This window comes from Oncorhynchus tshawytscha, linkage group LG13, assembly GCF_018296145.1.
Source record: "Oncorhynchus tshawytscha isolate Ot180627B linkage group LG13, Otsh_v2.0, whole genome shotgun sequence".
Lineage (NCBI taxonomy): Eukaryota > Metazoa > Chordata > Actinopteri > Salmoniformes > Salmonidae > Oncorhynchus > Oncorhynchus tshawytscha.
This window is the reverse complement of record NC_056441.1, coordinates 68,207,286-68,232,102: the sequence shown is the minus strand read 5'-3', so window position 1 is coordinate 68,232,102 and position 24,817 is coordinate 68,207,286. Positions and strand designations below refer to the sequence as shown.

General features: G+C 45.2%; 1 protein-coding gene across 2 annotated transcripts; it reads right to left on the bottom strand.

Moving 5' to 3' along the window:
* Positions 1-16,474: 16,474 nt before the first annotated feature.
* Positions 16,475-24,522, bottom strand: zgc:112083. 2 transcript variants are annotated; one of them, XM_024442988.2, is made up of 10 exons: positions 24,382-24,522; positions 23,707-23,892; positions 22,041-22,267; positions 21,803-21,914; positions 21,518-21,670; positions 21,326-21,400; positions 20,988-21,108; positions 20,742-20,880; positions 20,446-20,570; positions 16,475-20,346 (listed from the first exon to the last, which is right to left on the bottom strand). In XM_024442988.2, the coding sequence occupies exons 2-10, from the start codon at positions 23,855-23,857 to the stop codon at positions 19,929-19,931; spliced, it is 1,521 nt and encodes a 506-aa protein (XP_024298756.1). In that variant the 5' UTR covers positions 23,858-23,892; positions 24,382-24,522; the 3' UTR covers positions 16,475-19,928. The 2 variants fall into 2 exon arrangements, with proteins under 2 accessions (XP_024298756.1, XP_024298757.1); XM_024442989.2 differs by having other exon boundaries at positions 24,378-24,498.
* Between the last annotated feature and the right edge of the window lie 295 nt (positions 24,523-24,817).

The following is a 24,817-nucleotide window of genomic DNA, read 5'->3' as shown; positions in this document are numbered from 1 at the left end:
CCGTAGCAACCAGTGATCCGGGTCAACAGCATCAATGTAACAGTATAACTTTCGGCCGTTCCCTCGCGCGAACCAGGGACCCTCTGAACACATCAACAACAGTCACCCACGAAGCATAGTTACCCATCGCTCCACAAAAGCCACGGCCCTTGCAGAACAAGGGGAACCACTACTTCAAGGTCTCAGAGCAAGTGACGTCACCGATTGAAACACTATTTAGCGCGCACCACCGCTAACAAAGCTAGCGTTTCACATCCTTTACATAAACTTTACAGTGAAATGCTTACTTACAGGCTCTACACAATAGTTCAAAAAAGGAATTAGGTGAACAATAGATAAGTAAAGAAATAAAACAACAGTAAAAAGACAGACTATATACAGTAGCAAGGCTATACAAGTAGCGAGGCTACAGACAGACACAGGTTAGTCAGGCTGATTGAGGTAGTGTGTACATGTAGGTATGGTTAAAGTGACTATGCACATATGATGTTGCAGTTGCAGTAGCGTAAAAGAGGGGTTGGGGGGAGGCACACAATGCAAATAGTCCGGCTAGCCATTTTATTATCTGTTCAGGAGTCTTTTGGCTTGGGGTAAAAACTGTTGAGAAGCCTTTTTGTCCTAGTCTTGGCACTCCGGTACCGCTTGCCATGTGGTAGTAGAGAGAACAGTCTATGACTGGGGTGGCTGGGGTCTCTGACAATTTTTAGGGCATTCCTCTGACACCGCCTGGTGTAGTGGTCCTGGATGGCAGGCAGCTTAGCCCTAGTGATGTACTGGGCCGTACGCACTACCCTCTGTAGTGCCTTGCGGTCAGAGGCCGAGCAATTGCCGTACCAGGCAGTGATGCAACCAGTCAGCAGGATGCTCTCGATGTTCCAGCTGTAGAACCTTTTGAGGATCTCAGGACCCATGCCAAATCTTTTTAGTTTCCTGAGGGGGAATAGGCTTTGTTGTGCCCTCTTCACGACTGTCTTGATGTGTTTGGACCATTCAAGTTTGTTGTTGATGTGGACACCAAGGAACTTGAAGCTCTCAACCTGCTCCACTACAGCCCCGTCGATGAGAATGGGGGCATGCTCAGTCCTCCTTTTTCTGTAGTCCACAATCATCTCAGTCTTGGTTACGTTGAGGAGCCTGGGGAGCCAGGCCCAGCTAATCAGAATGAGTTTTTCCCCACAAAAGGGTTTTATTACAGACAGAAATACTCCTCAGCACTCCCACAGGTGAAGAAGCAGGATTTGGAGGTCCTGGGCTGGCGTGGTTACAAATGGTCTGTGGTTGTGAGGCTAGTTGGACGTACTGCCAAATTGTCTAAAGTGATGTTGGAGGCGGCTTATGATAGAGAAATTAACATTAAATTCACTGGCAACAGCTCTGGTGGTCATTCCTGCAATCAGCATGCCATTTGCACGCTCCCTCAACTTGAGACATCTGTGGTATTATGTTTGACAAAACTGCACTTTAGAGTGGCCTTTTGTCCCCAGCACAAGGTGCACCTGTGTAATGATCATGCTGTTTAATCAGCTTCTTCATATGCCACACCTGTCAGGTGGATGGATTATCTTGGCAAAGGAGTAATGCTCACTAACAGGAATATAAACAAATTTGTGCACAAAATTTGAGACAAATGTGCTTTTTGTACATATGGAGCATTTCTGGGATCTTTCATTTCAGTCCATGAAAAATGGGACCAACACTTTACATGTTGTGTTTATATTTTTGTTCAGTATAAATCTCCCATTTGTCATTCAGTAGAGAAGCAGCAGTCCATTATGTTGGTCAGCCTAATAAAACGGCTGTAAACACATAGAAAGGTGACTGTGTTCAGATCAATGAAATGAGGGGTTCAGTCCATTCATGTAACTTCTGTACTGTATATGCTCAGAATCTAATGTTTGTATACAATGCCAAGAAGAACTGCTACAGCTGGTTTAATTCAATTGAGATAAAGGTTACTCACTTAAGTAGTGGAAGATTAGACAGCCCGCCATAAATTCTCTGTATTTTAAATTCTAAATGGAAAGTTAAGCTTGGCCATTTAATTTACCTGTATGGAGGTCTTGGTATATTGTCACGCCTGTCTGAAGGATGGGACCAAGGTCCAGCATGGTAAGCATACATTTTCTCGAAATTAAAAATTATGCTGACAAAACAAAGAACAAAACCGTGAAAGCTTTGGGCTGTGCCCTGAACAAAGTCAAAGTTAACTTCCTACAAAACAGGTGGGGGAAAAGGGTACCTAAGTATGGTTCTCAGAGACAACGATAGACAGCTCCCTCTGATTGAGAACCACATCCGGCCAAACACAGAAATAGAAAATTATAGAACATAGACTGCCCACCCAACTCACACCCTGACCAAACCAAAATAGAGACATAAAACGCTCTCTACGGTCAGGGCGTGACAGTACCCCCCCAAAGGTGCGGACTCCGGCTGCAAAACCTGAACCTGGGAGGGTCTGGGTGGGCATTTCTCCGCAGTGGCGGCTTTGGCGAGGGACATAGACCCCGCTCCACCTCTGGCTCGGCCCACTTAGGTGGCGCCTCTAGAGCGGGGACCCTCGCCGCCGACCCCAGACTGGGGACCCTTGTAGCGGGCCCCTGGACAGGAGGGAGACCCTGGCAGCGCCGGACAGGAGGGAGACCCTGGCAGCGCCGGACAGGAGGGAGACCCTGGCAGCGCCGGACAGGAGGGAGACCCTGGCAGCGCCGGACAGGAGGGAGACCCTGGCAGCGCCGGACAGGAGGGAGACTCTGGCAGCGCCGGACAGGAGGGAGACACAGGACTCACCGGGCTGGGGAGACATCCAGGAGGCCTCTTTCTTGGCCGAGGCACCCGGATACACTGGGCCGTGGAGGCGCACTGGTAGTCTCGAGTGCATAGCTTGCCCCACCCGTTCTGGCTGGATGCCAGCTTCCACCCGGCAAATGCGGGACGCTGACACCGAGCACACCGGCCTGTGAATGCTCCGCCTCGACACCGTGAGCATCGCCCCATAGCACGGGGCTTGACCAGTCCCATGCTCTCCACGGTAAGCACAAGGAGTTGGCTCAGGTCTGCTTCCTGACTCTGCCACACTCCCCATGTGCCCCCCCAAAAAATATTTTTGGGGCTGCCTCTCGGGCTTCCTTGCCAGCCGTGTTCCCACATACCGCTGGTTCCTTCTGCGGCTGCCTCTGCTCTCCTAACTGCCTCCACCTGTTCCCATGGAAGGCGATCCCTTCCCGCCAGGATCTCCTCCCATGTGTAGACTCCCTTGCCGTCCAGAACGTCCTCCCATGTCCAGGAGTCCACCTTACCATGCTGCTTGGTCCGTTGGTGGTGGGAAGTTATGTCACGGCTGGCTGAAGGACTGGACCAAGGTGCAGCATGGTAAGCGTACATTTTCTCTTTATTAAAAATGACACCGACAAAACAAAGAACAAAACCAAACCGTGACACTTTGGGCTATGTGCCCTGAACAAAGTCAAAGTTAACTTCCCACAAAACAGGTGGGGGAAAAGAGTACCTAAGTATGGTTCTCAATCAGAGACAACGATAGACAGCTGCCTCTGATTGAGAACCACACCCGGCCAAACACATAGAAATAGAAAATCATAGATCATAGAACATAGACTGCCCACCCAAATCGCACCCTGACCAAACCAAAATAGAGACATAAAACACTCTCTACGGTCAGGGCTTGACATATATCCAATGTGGTATGAAAAGTTTTAACCCCCCTATAGCCAGTATTCATACGTAGTAGTCGTAATGTTTATTATGTAAGTGTGTCTTAAGTTTGGCATTCCTAGGGCAGCTCAGGCCTCTGGTCTAACGCAGAGTAGTAGCTCAGGCCTCTGGTCTAACGCAGAGTAGTTATGGTTATTTGGGTTGTAAAGGGGGTTAAATGTTCTGTTCCAGATCCCCCTTTAGAGAATCGACATCCCCATGTAACCCCATTACCATCTCTTGGGCTGTCTGAGTGACTGAGTGTGAATGATAGAGAGATGAGAGAGAAAGAGAGAGGGTGGATGAGGAGGAGAGAGAGTGCTAGAAAGCGAGAGAGGAAGGGTGAGTAAGACAAAGCGAGGTAGAAGAAGTATTTGCTGAGTGTTACCTGACACTACAGACCCTACAGACAGACAGAGGATTGTCTCATGCCAAATTAGAGCCAAATTAGTCTCATGCTGTAGAGGCTGGATTTTGAATCACTTCCGAATTCCGATAAGCATTTATTCATTGGAGTAAGCCACTTGCCTGCCTTTTTGGATTGCTGCTAAGGTTGGCTGACAAATTGGACATGCATTGGCGCAATAGATAGGTTAGTATATGTGTGTTTATGTCTGCCTGTTTCAAAGGCATGATCGTTGAAGGTCTGAAAACGTAAAAATGTTTGTCCGGATTTACTAAATTGGTAATGATTTGTAACATAGGTACGAATAAACATATTTTTTCCATGATCTGGTATCCATAATATGGTATGGGCTACTGCACATTGTATTTATTATTAGCTGATTTTATCAGTTGTTGTGTCTTTGAGACTATTTTGAATGGAGAAGATGTTTGGAGAGACTCGGTTTCACTCTGTTTCTCTCAAAGAGCTGAGAACCATGTTGGAATCTGTCAGCAAGTACAGACAACTGTGTGAGTGTGTTTTAGTTATCAGCTCAACCTCTTCTTTACTATGACACGCACACAGAGAGGGCTGCAAACTGGTTAATGGACTGTTTCCTGCCAATTGAGATGACTGAAATACTTACAGTAGCTTACATTGTAAATTAAGGGTGTAACTTAATTTTTTCTTTGGATTATGTGTGGGTGTTCTGTATTCTTGACCGTTTTCACATACATGTCCTTCGTTGGCGTCTCTTTTTTGTGTGCAGGCAAGGACGCAATTTAGAGAACAGGAGTGGTTAACCTCCAGCTAATCTTGTCTTTATGAGAATGGAGGGATCAAGCCATTGGATCTCTCAGGCCCAGAGGGGTTAGAGAGGTCAGGGCAGCCATGGCACTGTGATGACTGACACAAACAGCCAGGAAGTAAAGGAAGGGAGGACATACCTATCCCACTGGCTGACAGCTCCAAACACAGGTTTAACCCAATGCTTTATGTATACACTAGATGACAGAAAGGGGGCACTGTGTTGAAGCCACTGTGCCTCCAACTTGGCACTCCCCCACCATTGTAAAAAATATTTTAGAAGCTATAGAAATGCATTTAATAATGTCTACATTATTAGAGGGCTAATGTTCTCTCTCTGTATTGCCTCAGGCCTAATGCTGGCCCCACCCCATCGTATTGCATCAACTCTGCCCCATACAAACCCCATCTCTCACCAAGGGATTTACTCCCTGCAGAGAGAGGGATCAGTTGTTCCATCCATAGAGAGGGGTTTGAAAGGGGGGCATCACCCTAAAGAGATCCCAACAATCCATTATGAGACTCCCAAAGCCCCTTTCACTATAGAAACACCATGCATGGCGAACAAGCATAATCCAAGGGGGATTTGTTGATTTGTTTTCTGTTCACAGGAGGTTTTCAGCAAAGTGAGTTAATTGCAGGTTATATGCGTTGGTGATTCTCTATGAACTTCTGTCTCAATGTGGACAGTAATCTGGCACACTGGCACAAATCAATTAAATGGATTTGTAAAGCCAAAGTCCTCAATTGGATTATTCTAATAATGCAAACCATAACTGGCATATTTTTTATATATTTTTTTTTAGACTGTGTGGTCTTTGCAACTAGAGTGTCCTGTCCTGTGAAACACACCGAAGGCCTAGATTCAATCAAATCAAAAGTTAACCGGAGATAGCCGACACCTGCATAGCTAATGTTTCGGCTGTGTCAGGAGGTGTAACTGTGTTGGAGCTGCTCTTGATCATCGTTGTAAAGCCACAACCGCCACACGCGTTAGAAGTTCAAAACGAGAAAGTGTTGGCTATATAGAAATAATTACGCTCAAATGGAAAAATCATTCAACGAAATAATGAGGATTTCTTTCAGCCTAGGTACAATGCCAGGAGCTGCTGTTGTATTTTACAGCATGTAGTTCCACCTCCAATGCCGCCAAAACACCCGCTATGGATGTTGGTTAAAGCAGATCTGTTTGAATAGAGACCCCTGTTTTCAAGCTGTTATCAAGTTCCCTTATAATGTTTTTCAAAAGAACCTGTTACCTGCGATAACATCTGCAAATTTGTGTACGCGACCAATACACTTTGATTTATTACTATGGAGCTACAGTATATATCAAATTAAAGTTTAATGGTCACGTACACAGATTTGCAGGTGCAGTGAAATGCTTGTTTCTGCACTGTTACTAGAAACATAAGCATGTCACTGCTCCTGCGATAACATCCGCAAATCTGTGTATGTGACCAATAAACTTTGGTTTGATATACAGTGCCTTGCGAAAGTATTCGGCCCCCTTGAACTTTGCGACCTTTTGCCACATTTCAGGCTTCAAACATAAAGATATAAAACTGTATTTTTTTGTGAAGAATCAACAACAAGTGGGACACAATCATGAAGTGGAACGACAGTTATTGGATATTTCAAACTTTTTTAACAAATCAAAAACTGAAAAATTGGACGTGCAAAATTATTCAGCCCCTTTACTTTCAGTGCAGCAAACTCTCTCCAGAAGTTCAGTGAGGATCTCTGAATGATCCAATGTTGACCTAAATGACTAATGATGATAAATACAATCCACCTGTGTGTTGTATATTGCACAAATCTGGCCTTTATGGAAGAGTGGCAAGAAGAAAGCCATTTCTTAAAGATATCCATAAAAAGTGTTGTTTAAAGTTTGCCACAAGCCACCTGGGAGACACACCAAACATGTGGAAGAAGGTGCTCTGGTCAGATGAAACCAAAATTGAACTTTTTGGCAACAATGCAAAACGTTATGTTTGGCGTAAAAGTAACACAGCTCATCACCCTGAACACACCATCCCCACTGTGAAACATGGTGGTGGCAGCATCATGGTTTGGGCCTGCTTTTCTTCAGCAGGGACAGGGAAGATGGTTAAAATTGATGGGAAGATGGATGGAGCCAAATACAGGACCATTCTGGAAGAAAACCTGATGGAGTCTGCAAAAGACCTGAGACGGAGATTTGTCTTCCAACAAGACAATGATCCAAAACATAAAGCAAAATCTACAATCGAATGGTTCAAAAATAAACATATCCAGGTGTTAGAATGGCCAAGTCAAAGTCCAGACCTGAATCCAATCGAGAATCTGTGGAAAGAACTGAAAACTGCTGTTCACAAATGCTCTCCATCCAACCTCACTGAGCTCGAGCTGTTTTGCAAGGAGGAATGGGAAAAAATTTCAGTCTCTCGATGTGCAAACCTGATAGAGACATACCCCAAGCGACTTACAGCTATAATCGCAGCAAAAGGTGGCGCTACAAAGTATTAACTTAAGGGGGCTGAATAATTTTGCACACCCAATTTTTCAGTTTTTGATTTGTTAAAAAAGTTTGAAATATCCAATAAATGTCATTCCACTTCATGATTGTGTCCCACTTGTTGTTGATTCTTCACAAAAAAATACAGTTTTATATATTTATGTTTGGAGCCTGAAATGTGGCAAAAGGTCGCAAAGTTCAAGGGGGCCGAATACTTTCGCAAGGCACTGTATAGCTCCATAGTAAAACTTGCCTTAGCTCGTGTCAGTATCAGACCAGTTGGCCATATAGCTGATGAGATTTTCTAAATGACTAGGGATTTTCCTAGAATGAGGGAATGTCACATTGTCTGACATCACTTGGTAGATATGATCAATTATAACTCCAATGACATTATTTGTCTACACTCTTAGAAAAGAAAGTGCTCTCTAAAACCTAGGGTCTGAAGAAGGGTCCCATCCCATGGGGACAGCCCGAAGAAACCTTTTGGAATCCTTTTTTTAATTTTTTACCCCTAATTGGTAGTTACAGTCTTGTCCCATCACTCCAACTCCCATACGGACTCGGGAGAGGCGAAGGTCGAGAGCCATGCGTCACACTGCTTCTTTGACACACAGTGAAGAGGCGACTCTGGGATGCTGGCCTTCTACGCAGAGTTGCAAAGAACACAGATACAGGACAGAGGAGCTCTGCTTAGAAGGCCAGCCTCTTCACTGTTGACGTTGAGATTGGTGTTTTGCGGATACTATTTAATGAGGCTGCCAGTTGAGTGAACACAACGTGCCATTGGACAGAGGAGTGATGGTTGCTGATAATGGGCCTCTGTACGCCTACGTAGATCTTCTAAAAAATTACATGTAAAAAAAGCAGTTTCCAGCTACAATAGTAATTTACAACATTAACAATGTCTACACTGTATTTCTGGTCAATTTAATGTTATTTTAATAGACCATTAAAAATATATATATTTCAATAACAAGGACATTTATAAGTGACCCCAAACTTTGAATGATAGTGTACATGTCAGTACATATACACATCAAGTAGGTCACAAGGGGAGAGGCGTAGTGCCGTGAGGTGTTGCTTTCTTTGTTTTTTAAACCAGGTTTGCTGTTAACTTGTGCTATATAAGATGGAAGGGAGTTCCATACACTTATGGTTCTGTATAATACTGTACATTTCCTTGAATTTGTTCTGGACCTGGGGACTGTGAAAAGACAGAGTATCTCTTTATTACAGACAGACCTCTCCCCATCTTTGTGTAACAGTATAACTTTAGACCGTCCCCTCGCCCATACCCGGGCGCGAACCAGGGACCCTCTGCACAAATCAACAACAGTCACCCACGAAGCATCGTTACCCATCGCTCCACAAAAGCCCTGGCCCTTGCAGAGCAAGGGGAACCACTACTTCAAGGTCTCAGAGCAAGTGACGTCACTGATTGAAACGCTATTTAGCGCGCACCACCGCTAACTAAGCTAGCCATTTCACATCCATTACATTTGCAACCAATGAATCAATATGTTTTGACCATGACAGTTTACAATCTAAGGTAACACCAAGTAATTTAGTCTCCTCAACTTGTTCAACACCCACACCACACCATTCATTACCAGATTCAGCTGAGGTCTAGAACTTAGGGAATGATTTGTACCAAATGCAGTGCTTTTAGTTTTGGAGATGTTCAGGAACAATTTATTACTGGCTACCCATTCCAAAACGGACTGCAACTCTTTAAGGGTTTCAGTTACTTCATTAGCTGTGGTTGCTGACGCATACAGTTGAAGTCAGAAGTTTACATACATTTTAGCTAAATACATTTAAACTCAGTTTTTCACAATTCCTGACATTTAATCCTAGTAAAAATTCCCTGTTTTTGGTCAGTTAGGATCACCACTTTATTTTAAGAATGTGAAATGTCAGAATAATAGTAGAGAGAATGATTTATTTCAGCTTTTATTTCTTTCATCACATTCCCAGTGGGTCGAAGTTTACTTACCAAAAACTAATTGAGTGTAGCATTGCCTTTAAATTGTTTAACTTGGTTCAAACGTTTCGGGTAGCCTTCCACAAGCTTCCCACAATAGGTTTGGTGAATATTGGCCCATTCCTCCTGACAGAGCTGGTGTAACTGAGTCAGGTTTGTAGGCCTCCTTGCTCGCACACGCTTTTTCAGTTCTGCCCACAAATTTCCAATAGGATTGAGGTCAGGGCTTTGTGATGGCCACTCCAATACCTTGACTTTGTTGTCCTTAAGCCATTTTGCCTCAATTTTGGAAGTATGCTTGAGGTCATTTTCCATTTGGAAGACCCAGTTGCGACCAAGCTTTAACTTCCTGACTGATGTCTTGAGATGGTGCTTCAATATATCCACATAATTTTCCTTCTCATGATGCTATCTATTTTGTGAAGTGCACCAGTCCCTCCAGCAGGAAAGCACCCCCACAACATGATGCTGCCACCCCCGTGCTTCATGGTTGGGATGGTGTTCTTCGGCTGCAAGTGTCCCCCTTTTTCCTCCAAACAGAACGATGGTCATTATGGCCAAACAGTTCTAATTTTGTTTCATCAGACCAGAGGACATTTCTTCAAAAAGTATGATATTTGTCCACAAACCATTGCCTGGCTTCTTTATGGCGGTTTTGGAGCAGTGGCTTCTTCCTTGCTGAGCGGCCTTTCAGGTTATGTCGATATAGGACTTGTTTTACTGTGGATATAGATACTTTGTACCTATTTCCTCCAGCATCTTCACAAGGTCCTTTGCTGTTGTTCTGGGATTGATTTGCACTTATTGCACCAAAGTAAGTTCATCTCTAGGAGACAGAACACATCTCCATCCTGAGTGGTATGACGGCTGCGTGGTCCCTTGGTATTTATTCTTGCGTACTATTGTTTGTACAGACGTGGTACCTTCAGGAGTTTGGAAATGGCTCCCAAGGATGAATCAGACTTGTGGAGGTCAAAAAAATGTTCTGTGGTCTTGGCTGATTTCTTTTGATTTTTCCATGAGGTCAAGCAAAGAGGCACTGAGTTTGAAGTTAGGCCTTGAAATACATCCACAGGTACACCTCCAATTGACTCAAATGATGTCAATTAGCCTATCAGAAGCTTCTAAAGCCATGACATAATTTTCTGGAATTTTCCAAGCTGTTTAAAGGCACAATCAACTTAGTGTATGTAAACTTCTGACCCACTGGAATTGTGATACAGTGAATTATAAGTTAAATAATCTGTCTGTAAACAATTGTTGGAAAAATGACTTGTCATGCACAAAGTAGATGTCCTAACTGACTTGCCAAAACTATACTTTGTTAACAAGAAATTTGTGGACTGGTTGAAAAACAAGTTTTAATGACTCCAACCTAAGTGTATGTAAACTTCCGACTTCAACTGTAAGTACTCAGACCCTTTACTCAGTACTTTGTTGAAGCACTTTTGGCAGCGATTACAGTCATCTTGCGTATGACGCTACAAATTTGGCACACCTGTATTTGGGGAGTTTCTCCCATTCTTCTCTGCAGATCCTCTCAAGCCATGTCAGGTTGGATGGGGAGCATCGCTGCAGCCATTTCAGGTCTCTCCAGAGATCTTCGAATGGGTTCAAGTCTGGGCTTTGCCCCAGTCTGAGGTTCTGAGCGCTCTGGAGCAGGTTTTCATCGAAGGATCCCTCTGTACTTTGCTCCGTTCATCTTTCCCCCATCCTGACTAGTCTCCCAGTACCTGCTGCTGAAAAACAACCCCACAGCATGATGCTGCCACCACCATTCTTCACTGAAGGGATGGTGCCAGGATTCCTCCAGATGTGACGCTTGGCATTCAGGCCAAATAAATCAAATTTTATTTGTCACATACACATGGTTAGCAGATGTTAATGCGAGTGTAGCGAAATGCTTGTGCTTCTAGTTCCGACAATGCAGTAATAACCAACAAGTAATCTAAGTAACAAATTCCAAAACTACTGTCTTATACACAGTGTAAGGGGATAAAGAATATGTACATAAGGATATATGAATGAGTGATGGTACAGAGCAGCATAGGCAAGATACAGTAGCTGATATCGAGTACAGTATATACATATGAGATGAGTATGTAAACAAAGTGGCATAGTTAAAGTGGCTAGTGATACATGTATTACATAAGGATGCAGTCGATGATATAGAGTACAGTATATACGTATGCATATGAGATGAATAATGTAGGGTATGTAAACATTATATAAAGGTAGCATTGTTTAAAGTGGCTAGTGATATATTTACATAATTTCCCATCAATTCCCATTATTAAAGTGGCTGGAGTTGAGTCAGTGTCAGTGTCAGTGTGTTGGCAGCAGCCACTCAATGTTAGTGGTGGCTGTTTAACAGTCTGATGGCCTTGAGATAGAAGCTGTTTTTCAGTCTCTCGGTCCCAGCTTTGATGCACCTGTACTGACCTCGCCTTCTGGATCATAGCGGGGTGAACAGGCAGTGGCTCGGGTGGTTGATGTCCTTGATGAACTTTATGGCCTTCCTGTAACATCGGGTGGTGTAGGTGTCCTGGAGGGCAGGTAGTTTGCCCCCGGTGATGCGTTGTGCAGACCTCACTACCCTCTGGAGAGCCTTACGGTTGAGGGCGGAGCAGTTGCTGATACCCCGCCAGGATGCTCCCGATTGTGCATCTGTAGAAGTTTGTGAGTGCTTTTGGTGACAAGCCGAATTTCTTCAGCCTCCTGGAGGTTGAAGAGGCGCTGCTGCGCCTTCTTCACGATGCTGTCTGTGTGAGTGGACCAATTCAGTTTGTCTGTGATGTGTATGCCGAGGAACTTAAAACTTGCTACCCTCTCCACTACTGTTCCATCGATGTGGATAGGGGGGTGTTCCCTCTGCTGTTTCCTGAAGTCCACAATCATCTCCTTAGTTTTGTTGACGTTGAGTGTGAGGTTATTTTCCTGACACCACACTCCGGGGGGCTTCACCTCCTCCCTGTAGGCAGTCTCGTCGTTGTTGGTAATCAAACCTACCACTGTTGTGTCGTTCGCAAACGTGATGATTGAGTTGGAGGCGTGCGTGGCCACGCAGTCGTGGGTGAACAGGGAGTACAGGAGAGGGCTCAGAACGCACCCTTGTGGGGCCCCAGTGTTGAGGATCAGCGGGGAGGAGATGTTGTTGCCTACCCTCACCACCTGGGGGCGGCCCGTCAGGAAGTCCAGTACCCAGTTGCACAGGGCGGGGTCGAGACCCAGGGTCTCGAGCTTGATGACGAGCTTGGAGGGTACTATGGCGTTGAATGCCGAGCTGTAGTCGATGAACAGCATTCTCACATAGGTATTCCTCTTGTCCAGATGGGTTAGGGCAGTGTGCAGTGTGGTTGAGATTGCATCGTCTGTGGACCTATTTGGGTGGTAAGCAAATTGGAGTGGGTCTAGGGTGTCAGGTAGGGTGGAGGTGATATGGTCCTTGACTAGTCTCTCAAAGCACTTCATGATGACGGATGTGAGTGCTACGGGGCGGTAGTCATTTAGCTCAGTTACCTTAGCTTTCTTTGGAACAGGAACAATGGTGGCCCTCTTGAAGCATGTGGGAACAGCAGACTGGTATAGGGATTGATTGAATATGTCCGTAAACACACCGGCCAGCTGGTCTGCGCATGCTCTGAGGGCGCGGCTGGGGATGCCGTCTGGGCCTGCAGCCTTGTGAGGGTTGACACGTTTAAATGTTTTCCTCACGTCGGCTGCAGTGAAGGAGAGTCCATATGTTTTGGTTGCGGGCCGTGTCAGTGGCACTGTATTGTCCTCAAAGCGGGCAAAAAAGTTATTTAGTCTGCCTGGGAGCAAGACATCCTGGTCCGTGACGGGGCTGGTTTTCTTTTTGTAATCCGTGATTGACTGTAGACCCTGCCACATACCTCGTGTCGGAGCCGTTGAATTGAGATTCTACTTTGTCTCTATACTGACGCTTAGCTTGTTTGATTGCCTTGCGGAGGGAATAGCTACACTGTTTGTATTCGGTCATGTTTCCGGTCACCTTGCCCTGATTAAAAGCAGTGGTTCGCGCGAATGCTGCCATCAATCCACGGTTTCTGGTTTGGGAATGTTTTAATCGTTGCTATGGGAACGACATCTTCAACGCACGTTCTAATGAACTCGCTCACCGAATCAGCGTATTCGTCAATGTTGTTGTCTGACGCAATACGAAACATATCCCAGTCCACGTGATGGAAGCAGTCTTGGAGTGTGGAATCAGATTGGTCGGACCAGCGTTGAACAGACCTCAGCACGGGAGCTTCTTGTTTTAGTTTCTGTCTGTAGGCAGGGATCAACAAAATGGAGTCGTGGTCAGCTTTTCCGAAAGGAGAGCGGGGCAGGGCCTTATATGCGTCGCGGAAGTTAGAATAGCAATGATCTAAGGTTTTTCCAGCCCTGGTTGCGCAATCGATATGCTGATACAATTTAGCGAGTCTTGTTTTCAGATTAGCCTTGTTAAAATCCCCAGCTACAATGAATGCAGCATCAGGATATATGGATTTTTGCAAAGAGTTTGCAAAGAGTCAAATAAAGTTTGTTCAGAGCCATCGATGTGTCTGCTTGGGGGGGGAATATATACGGCTGTGATTATAATCGAAGAGAATTCCCTTGGTAGATAATGTGGTCGACATTTGATTGTGAGGAATTCTAAATCAGGTGAACATAAGGACTTGAGATCCTGTATGTTGTTGTGGCCACACCAAGTCTCGTTAACCATGAAGCATACGCCCCCACCCCTCTTCTTACCAGAAAGATGTTTATTTCTGTCCGCGCGATGCGTGGAGAAACCAGCTGGCTGCACCGACTCCGATAGCGTCTCTCCAGTGAGCCATGTTTCCGTGAAGCAAAGAACGTTACAGTCTCTGATGTCCCTCTGGAATGCTACCCTTGCTCGGATTTCATCAACCTTGTTGTCAAGAGACTGGACATTGGCGAGAAGAATGCTAGGGAGTGGTGCACGATGTGCCCGTCTCCGGAGTCTGACCAGAAGACCGCTTCGTTTCCCCCTTTTACGAAGTCGTTTTTTTGGGTCGCCGGCTGGGATCCATTCCGTTGTCCTGGGTGAAAGGCAGAACACAGGATCCGCTTCGCGAAAGTCATATTCTTGGTCGTACTGATGGTGAGTTGACGCTGCTCTTATATTCAGTAGTTCTTCTCGACTGTATGTAATGAAACCTAAGATGACCTGGGGTACCAATGTAAGAAATAACATGTAAAAAAACTGCATAGTTTCCTAGGAACGCGAAGCGAGGCGGCCATCTCTGTCGGCGCCGGAAGTTCTCTCATTAAACACAGGCGTGTGTGTTGATGAGGACAAGGCTGGAGATCACTGTCATGCTGATTGAGTTCGAATAGCTTCAAAAGGAGGGTGGTGCTTGGAATCACTGTTCTTCCTCTGTCAACCATGGTTACCTGCAAGGAAACATGTGCCGTCATCATTGCTTTGCACAAAAAGGGCTTCACAGGCAAGGATATTGCTGCCAGTAAGATTGCACCTAAATCAACCATTTATCGGATCGTCAAGAACTTCAAGGAGAGTGGTTCAATTGTTGTGAAGAAGGCTTCAGGGTGCCAAAGAAAGTCCAGCAAGCGCCAGGACTGTCTCCTAAAGTTGATTCAGCTATGGGATCGGGGCACCACCAGTACAGAGCTTGCTCAGGAATGGCAGCAGGCAGGTGTGAGTGCATCTGCACGCACAGTGAGGCAAAGACTTTTGGAGGATGACCTGGTGTCAAGAAGGGCAGCAAAGATCCACTTCTCTCCAGGAAAATCATCAGGGACAGACTGATATTCTGCAAAAGGTACAGGGATTGGACTGCTGAGGACTGGGGTAAAGTAATTTTCTCTGATGAATCCCCTTTCCCGATTGTTGGGGCATCCGGAAAAAAACTTGTCCAGAGAAGACAAGGGGAGTGCTACCATCAGTCCTGTGTCATGCCAACAGTAAAGCATCCGGAGACCATTCATGTGCGGAGTTGCTTCTCAGCCAAGGGAGTGGGCTCACTCACAATTTTGCCTAAGAACACAGCCATGAATAAAGAATGGTACCAACACATCCTCCGAAAGCAACTTCTCCCAACCATCCAGGAACAGTTTTGTGACGATCAATGCCTTTTTCAGCATGATGGAGCACCTTGCCACAAGGCAAAAGTGATAACTAAGTGGCTCGGGGAACAAAACATAGATATTTTGGGTCCATGGCCAGGAAACTCCCCAGACCTTAATCCCATTGAGAATTTGTGGTCAATCCTCAAGAGGCGGGTGGTCAAACAAAACCCCACAAATTCTGACAAACTCCAAGCATTGATTATGCAAGAATGGGCTGCCATCAGTCAGGATGTGGCCCAGAAGTTAATTGACAGCAGGCCAGGGCAGATTGCAGAGGTCTTGAAAAAGAAGGGTCAACACTGCAAATATTGACTCTTTGCATCAACTTCATGTAATTGTCAATAAAAGCCTTTGACACTTGTAAATGCTTGTAATTATACTTCAGTATTCCATTGTAACATCTGACAAAAATATCTAGACACTGAAGCAGCAAACTTTGTGGAAATGTATGTGTCATTCTCAAAACTTTTGGCCACGACCGTTTATTAATGTGGGCTATTTTCAGCCCTTTCCTGGGTAGCTTATCAGAGTGGAAAAGAACAAACAAAACAAGAGAAAAATATACATTCAGCAGTCCATTAATCAGTTGGTGTGTGTGTGTGTGTGTGTGTCCCCCAGCTGTCTTATCTCCTCCTACCCCACTGCTCCCAGTGAGTGCCTAGCCTTCTACTGCCCAGCAACCAGCAGGTAGTTCCTACTCAGGTACATCTTCATCTGCTTAGCTGCCATTCTCCCTATATAGCCTTTTGGAGTGGTCCTGTTTACAGATATGTTAGTATCTTCAGACATAATATAGCAGAAATGATTACAGTTACACGGAATGTGTTTGTTATGTCTGCTATGCTCGTCCTCTTCAGAGCCCAGTGTGCTGCAACAGATGAGTTCACGCTTCCTGGCCAGACCATCCTCTACCTGTCCACTGAGGTCCACTAACACCAACATCAGCACACAGAAATGTACAGAGAAGTTCAATTAAAGCTGCTCTTTAATTGTTTGTTATTCTTCTTACTTTAAGGTATTTTCTTAACTGCATTGTTGGTTAAGGGCTTGTAAGTAGGCATTTCACTAAGGTCTACACCTGTTGTGTTCGGCGCATGTGACAAATAACATTTGAAGTACTACCGTTTTATATCAATTATGTTGATGAAGCCTGTACAAATCTAATGAATTTTTTTTTTTTTTTGTCAAATTCTCAACTAATGTAAGTCTCTCTCATATACTGCTTTTCTATACTCTGTAGCTGACCCATCCACATGTGATGCCAGGGTTGGCCCCCATGGCACCCAGGACCCTTCAGCTCCCTGCAGGGGGCCTTCCACCCTCCCAAGGTACCAGTGGAAAAGAGAGTAATGGGAACTAGGAAGTTGGGGTAGAGGCAAAATATATAGTATTTAGGAATCATCAAGTTATGGTGTCATGAGTTAGTAGTGTGTGATCAGAAGTCTACATTTCCTTGTCTTTGTCAGACATCAAATGTTCTAGACATGGCACCAGGACCTAGGACTGGGTCACACAAGCACCTACTTGTGTGAGAAGAATCCCAAGAGTACCCTTTAGATCATTTTAATTTTAAATCTTCAGAGTATCGCCAAAATGTTCTCATTTGAAAAGTGTTTTGAGTTCTGTTTCTATTTCGACCTACTGAACTGGATATTCTCTCAGAGACCAGGAAGATGGCATACAATGCATGTCCGCATTGCATAGCAGATCCACTACCATAAACTGCAGGTGAAGGTATGAAAATGTGTTGAACATCCACTAAAATGTGTATAAATTCTAAAAAGTATTATTTGTATCTAAGCCACACATAACTGGCACCGTCTGTCCTCCCATTTCTCAGCAGAAAATGCAAGTGGACTCACAAGCAATCAACTTCGGTATCAAGCCGGAGTTTCTGACTCAGCCTGCTGGTCCTGACCTGATTCAAGCCATCCACCGTCAGCGGGACCTTATTCAGTCCTCCACCCCATTCTCTAACCAAGGTGAGGACAGGGACCAAAGACTTAACCTCCTTAAAAAGATGACTTATCTCACTAGAGTACTGTAATCTAACACAGAGAGAAATTACTCAACATAGCATTTTCCCATTGTTCTCCTGCTCCAGAGTCACAGTACACATCCTTCATTTGGAGTTTTGGGGACAACGAGTGCCACAGCCTTTGGTGGAATGGCAATCCTAGCACTAAGTGAGTAGCACCTTCAGTCTCCCTTCAGCATTGGTTCAGTATTATGACAATATAATCATAAAGGAGGGAATTGCCTTTTGAAACTCACATTTCTTTGACTTGCTTATTCTTCCTCCTCTTAAAAACAGACTATCCAATGATCTATCAAAGACAATCTAAATGCACCAAATGGAGAAGTAGGAGGAACTCCTGAGTGGTGGAGCAGGCAGCAGAAGACACCCCTGTCCTCTGAATGACAACCTGAACGCTTTACAGAATCTGAACAACCAGGAAGATTCAAGCAGGAAACCTCAGGACAGGGAATGGGGAAAGCAGCTGCACCTACCCAGAGAGAAGATTGAGGAGAAACAGTACATAGTGGAGAAACATCAAGGCCACAATGTTGCAGGGACTCTTGACATTTCACAGGGCTAAAGAGAAGTCTGTTCCTCAGACAATGACCTTGAAACCTGATCAGCAGTCCAATGGCAGACGTAGCTGGGAGTCAGGAAGAGAGGGCTTGAGTGTGAAAACTATATAAAGGCCAAGAAGATGAAGCGGCAGAGAGGATGACCAGGATTTCAATGAAGGCCCTCAAACCCAGGACCCCACAGAGAAACCATCTCTGACACCTCCAATACACACTCCATCCTCCATGTGGATGCAGCACATGACCATAGGAAACATTATTCCAGTACTCTACCCAGTAAATAGCTTATGTAAACTGGCCCGGACTCATGTTGGCACTCCTGTTATTCGGCTCATCCCCTACTCAGGAGCTGAGAAGTACCCTTACCCTGCACTTCCCTGGGACCCCCCCCCTAAGAGACCCACTATGGGATGTATACAGAGGTATGGACCTCCCCGTCTCCTCCCGTCAAGAGCTGAGCAAGAGGGCTGATCCTCCACGTGGTGTAGTGGGGGCCAGGCTGTTGAAGGCAGCAGACTGGTCATACAGACACTCATCACGGCTTTCCGCACCCACTCCATCACCCCTCACTGGCCCTGAAGCAGCAGGAGAGGGCTTACCTCATGGAGAGAGCGTCTGACTATGCTCAGAGAGGAATACTACCAGCACAGCCTCCATTCTGCCACCATGGGAGGCCATCTCCCCCATCCCAGCCTCCTGACCTCCACCTATTCCAAGTGACACATATTTCCATGGTGGGTCTCACACAGAGCCCCCAGAGTAGCCTCCCCAACAGAACTCTTCCCCCTGGGTCCTTAAGCACACTGGTGCTTCTGGTCCCCTTCTCTCTCCCATTGTCTGGCGCGCCCCACAAGACTACCTCGTAATGACAGAAATCAGAAGACGCTATTATGTGAGCTTGCTTGCCTTAGAACTGTAACTCTGCAAGGTACTGCTTCAAGACAAATTCTGTGATTCTGATTATTACCTGTATGACACAGATATAGGACAAACTACTGTGTTGAAAACGATTTACATCCCTTAAAACACCTGTAAATTGATGAACAATGATTTTGTTCAACATAAAAGTGCAAATTCGTTCATAAAATGTTAACTCATGAGTTAGTCTGGTTACTGTTCCTAAAATGGACATACAAAAATATAACTGACAAAACTTAAATCTAAAAAAACTTGGTCAAATCAAAAGCTACAGCATTAATGAAATCAGATTATCCAGTGACCACAAAGGAAAAGCTAAGACCTATAACTTAATGGAAAAGAGGTTAAAAAAAAGTGACCTGAGACTTCTACACTAAAAACCTGAGGTGATTTCAAAACTGCTGTCAATGGGGTCACATTCTGATGATGCCAACGCCCTCGCCGCATTAAAGCTAATACTGTAAAACACTAACAAATAAAAACATTTGATCAGGGATAGTAAACACTAACAGTCTTCACATTCTTGTCAACTTGTCACATCTCTTCCAGAGATACTAACATTTAGTGAACTTTAATAAACAGTCCATCCCAGGTTAAGCCCAGCCATCATACATGCAGCACAGCTGTAACATTGGAGTGATTCAGTAATGCTACATTAGTGGTCTCCAACACTGGTCCTGAGAAGATACTGGATCTGTATTTCTTCAACCAAGTGCACATTTCACAAAGGAATGACAGTGCGTTAGATATGAATGGCTGCATTCATCGAATGGAATATTCCTATTCATTGAGATACAATTCAAGTTGGTATCACAACTTTAGTCTACAGGATCAAGGTTGGAGACAACAATGTGGCAACGTCAATAGTTTACTTGGACCACTAGAATAAGGAGGGTCTGTGTGTGTGATCACACCACATCCATCCCCAGACCCCTGGCCACCTCAGTCAGGGCCCTCACAGCACCCGAGGGCCCGCAGGAGTCAGAGCCGTCCCGGGTTGCGTCGGGGTCATCCCCCATATCAGACACGTTACTCAGTACACAGTACACAGGTGAGTCACTGCCCCTGGGGCTGGGCTGGGCTGACCTCTCCTCCCCTGCAGAGAGCTCTGAGGAAGAGGAGCAAGAGGAGGGGGAGGAGGAGCCAGGGGGAGAGCCATGACTCCTGGCTGCCCGGGTGGCAGCTCTCTTGGCTCGGCTGCTGGACCCGGGGCCCTTATGGGGCGTCCTCTTCTTAGCCATGTTCTTCATGATCTCCTGAGTCACCTCCACTGTCTCGTAACGCACCATGTTCAGCCTCAGGTAGCCATCTTCATCCTCCTTGTATCTGGAGCAAGCCAAATAATCAACAACCACCCCCTTATGGTAAAACTGACTAACTCATGTAAACTAATCACACAAGGGAAGGATCAAGTGCTGTTCATACCTGAAGCGGGAGTGTCCAGAGGGCCATTTCAGGTGGTGTTTCTTGCGCAGGTGAAGAGTGAGTGTGTAACACCAAGAGAAGGTTCTGTCACAGAGATGACACTTGTATTTTGAGACCATTCCACCCTACAGAGGAAAATGACACAAGTGTCAAATGGAGTACACTTGATCAAAATTCCACAAACCCAAAAGCATATTTGAAAATGAAAAAGTCAAGCTTTGACACTGATCTTGATTCTGTAGGTCTATTGAGTAGTGAGTGAGTGTTTGGCGTCCCCTGCAGACAGTCTCAAGTACCTCGTGTACTCTCTTGTAGTGCTGGTTCATGGTGTGGGCCATGCGGGAGGAGTAGTCACAGCCCTCCACAGAGCAGTGGTAGGCCGCCCCCTCATTATGTGTCTCCATGTGCTTCCGCAGGTCGTGCTGGTTCTTAAAGCTGGGAGACATGCATCATAAACAAAAGTGTAAGCAAAATAATATGTGCACAATATGTTTACAGCCCATAAGGGTCAGTAAGTTGTGATGACTCTGTGGAAGAACAACCTGCTCTCACAGAAGTCACAGGGAAAGGGTCGCTCGTCACAGTGGCGGAACTTGATATGGATCTTCAGAGTGGCGAGAGAGGTGCAGGTCATGTCACATAGGGGACACTTGATATGGTTCACTGAGAGGCAGAGGATAGATCACTCATAAGGTTTACAGTGAAAGAAACTGGACACAGACAACAGCCATCATCAGCCAATCAAAATATCTTATTGACAAACCCTATTGATGGCACTACAACTAAAATAAATCTGACTAATAGATGTACATGTCCAAGCCAGACATGGAAAATGAGCTAAATAATACTGAACAAAAGTGGTGGAGAACAGCACACTCACCATGTTGTCGTACATGGTCTCTCAACAGTCTCTCATTGGCAAAGCCTTTGTCACAATGCTCACACACCAGGGACTCTGCAAGAATCAGAGGGCATTCAATCAAATTCAAATGTACATGTCTAAGCCAATAACATATCTGCCTATAAGCTGTAAAACAGTGACTTCTGGCCAGGCAGAGCTGAGCCCATTCACCCTCTGGCTCGGCCTGTCTGTGGATGTGGTCGAAGAACTTGGTGTTGCTGGAGAACATGCAGCCGCAGGTGGGGCAGGCCACCAGACGCTCCTGAGTGTGGCTGCGCAGGTGCTCCCGCAGACGGTACTTGATCTTAAAGAATGCATCACAACCTGTGGAAACAGATGAAGAGGATATCAGCTGAAGCAGGCCAACAAAACATCCGTATATTCAATGTAGCACTACAGCAGGAAAGGCTGTGCTGATACAGTATAATGTGATCCCTTTCTTGCCCCTAGCAGTACCTTTCCAGCTGCAGAAGATGGCCTGCTGCTGGTCTGGGAGAGGAGAGAGACCAGTGCAATGAGCGTGCATGTCCACATGCCGATAGAACCACTCCGGGTTGTTAAATGTACTCTGTAGCAAAAAACAACAAACATTAAGTACATCACATACACAGAATCACTGAGGGTGGCAGTGGATTATAAGGGAGATGTCAAACAGTGGGATGCAGAATCACCCTCCAGGGTATTATTAACTTACATCACAGTGCTCCCACTGGCACACAAGTCCCTCTGAGATCTCGGGGACCAGGTTGTTGCTGTGGAGATCCTGGGTACAGCTGGGGAAGTTGGGGTGGGACTTGAGCATCTGCTCCCCAATGAACTTGAGTTTGCTGTGGAAGGTGTGGAAGTGAGCATGGATCTCCAGCTCCCTGGGACTGCCCATAGCCAGGAACTCACAGCCCTCCCACAGACATGCATAGTCATCTAGAGGGAGCAACACAACACACGTTATCTGGCGAAAGGCAGTAGGTGTTAGTGATATTCTGGTCAGCATATAATCAACTATGTCTCAGTACTTTTCAAAGGCTTTCTGTTCTTGACTACTTTCCTTTGAAATCACTTTTTTATTTTCATCACCTTTATTTAACCAGGTAGGCCAGTTGAGAACAAGTTCTCATTTACAACTGCGACCTGGCCAAGATAAAGCAAAGCAAAGGAAAGCAGTGCGACAAAAACAACAGTTACACAAACAAACATACAGTCAATAACATAAGAGAAAAATCTATTTACAGTGTGTGCAAATGTAGAAGAGTAGGGAGGTAAGGCAATAAATAGGCCATAGAGGCAAATTAATTACAGTTTAGCATTGACACTGGAGTGATAGATGTGCAGATGATGTACAAGTAGAGATACTGGGGTGCAAAAGAGCAAGAGGATAAATAACAATATGGGGATGAGGTAGTTGGGTGTGCTATTTACAGATTGGCTGTGTACAGGTAGAGTGATCAGTAAGCTGCTCTGACAGCTGATGCTTAAAGTTAGAGAGGGAGATACAAGACTCCAGCTTCAGTGATTTTTGCAATTTGTTCCAGCCATTGGCAACAGAGAACTGGAAGGAAAGGTGGCCAAAGGAAGTGTTGGCTTTGGGGATAACCAGTGAAATATACCTGCTGGAGCGCGTGCTACAGGTGGGTGTTGCTATGGTGACCAGTGAGCTGAGATAATGCAGGGCTTTACCTAGCAAAGACTTATAGATGACCTGGAGCCAGTGGGTTTGGCGACGAATATGTAACGAGGGCCAGCCAACGAGAGCATACAGGTCGCAGTGGTGGGTAGTATATGGGGCTTTGGTGACAAAACGGATGGCAGTGTGATAGACTACATCCAATTTGCTGAGTAGAGTGTTGGAGGCTATTTTGTAAATGACACCGCCGAAGTCAAGGATCGGTAGTATAGTAAGTTTTACGAGGGTATGGTTGGCAGCTTGAGTGGAGGAAGCTTTGTTGAGAAATAGGAATCCGATTCTAGATTTAATTTTGGATTGGAGATGCTTAATGTGAGTCTGGAAGGAGAGTTTACAGTCTAACCAGACACCTAGGTATTTGTAGATGTCCACATTTTCTAAGTCAGAACTGTCCAGAGTAGTGATGCTAGTTGGGTGGGCGGGTGCGGGCAACAATCAGTTGAAGAGCATGCACTTAGTTTTACTAGCATTTAAAAGCAGTTGGAGGCCACAGAAGGAGTGTTGTAAGGCATTGAAGCTCGTTTGGAGGTGTGTTATCACTGACAGACTGTAGGCGCCAGAAAGATTTCAAATTCTACATTTGCTTCCACCTGATGGAAAAGACTAGGGAAAGGAAGCTATTGGGACAATACTGAGACACGGATGTAGCTGTCATCTGCCAGTCCCCTCACAAACCCACCTAGTTCTTCCATAGCATCTCTGTCTCCTAGATGATCCTTCAGGTGCAGTGACATGTGTTCACTGAGCTCCTCCATGCAGTGGCCTTTGAAGGTGCAGGACGCCCACTTACAAGACACCACCAGGTTGGACAGGCTCCTCCTTTTCGCCATGGTGATCTGGCTGCTGGACACAAGGTAGGTAGTCCCTAGAACCAAAAAAACAGCAGGTGTTGTTAGAGCTAAATAGCCAAAACAGTCCTAACAGCAGGTTAAATTTAGTTAGCCAGTTCACAACACCATTATAAGCAAACTGGATTAATTCTGGCACAAGCTTCATTTGGTCACTATTTTTCCAATATGACTAACAATGCTATTTAGCTAGCCAGCTAGCCTCAAGTGGGACATATGCCAAATACGTATGTGACTGTGCCAAATACCTAACATGACATTACAAAACTAGCTGGCAGGCAGTTTTAATAACGTTAGCTAGCTAGCTGGGATTTCCAACATTGGAAAGAGTCGTAAACCAAATATATTTATAACCAATCCCCACCCCCTATCTGTGCGTAAACTTTAGTTAGTTACCAAATGCTAGCCCTTTATCTTTGTACAGATTCTGATACAATAGACACGCTCCCTAAACATTACTATAATAGCATTGTTAGCAGCTAAATACCATATGTGAACTTACTTACAGACTATGTAGTCCTTTTCAACAGATGTCAGAATATTTTTCGTTCCCTCCAATGTTTTTATCCACTTCCGGTCACACTACAAACAGGAAGTTCCCACAGTAACTGCTTCTTCTTCTTGATCTTCGACGAGGTTTAACGGTGGTTGGCATCCAATGTTTCATTACCTCCACCTACTAGACTGGAGTAAACTCCCTTAAACTTTGCTTGAAAAAATAAATAAACAAATACCCTACCATCTAACACTGCACCCACAAAAACATTCTAAAAATGAATAAAATAAAAATAGTACCACCCTACTCTCCTATTTAAATCTACTCTCCAGAGGGTGGTGCGGTCTGCACAACGCGTCACCGGGGGAAAACATGCTGCCCACCATGACACCTACAGCACCCGATGTCACAGGAAGGCCAAAAAGATAATCAAGGACAACAACCAC

Bases quoted from the DNA above. Each gene is read 5' to 3' on its own strand.
- zgc:112083 (XM_024442988.2), bottom strand. From the start codon at position 23,857: ATGGCGAAAAGGAGGAGCCTGTCCAACCTGGTGGTGTCTTGTAAGTGG. The intron at 22,268-23,706 runs GTGGGTTTGTGA...TGCTCCCTCTAG, and splicing joins AGATGCTATGGAAGAACTAG to ATGACTATGCATGTCTGTGG. The intron at 21,671-21,802 runs GTACTGCTAGGG...CTGTTTCCACAG, and splicing joins CATCTTCTGCAGCTGGAAAG to GTTGTGATGCATTCTTTAAG.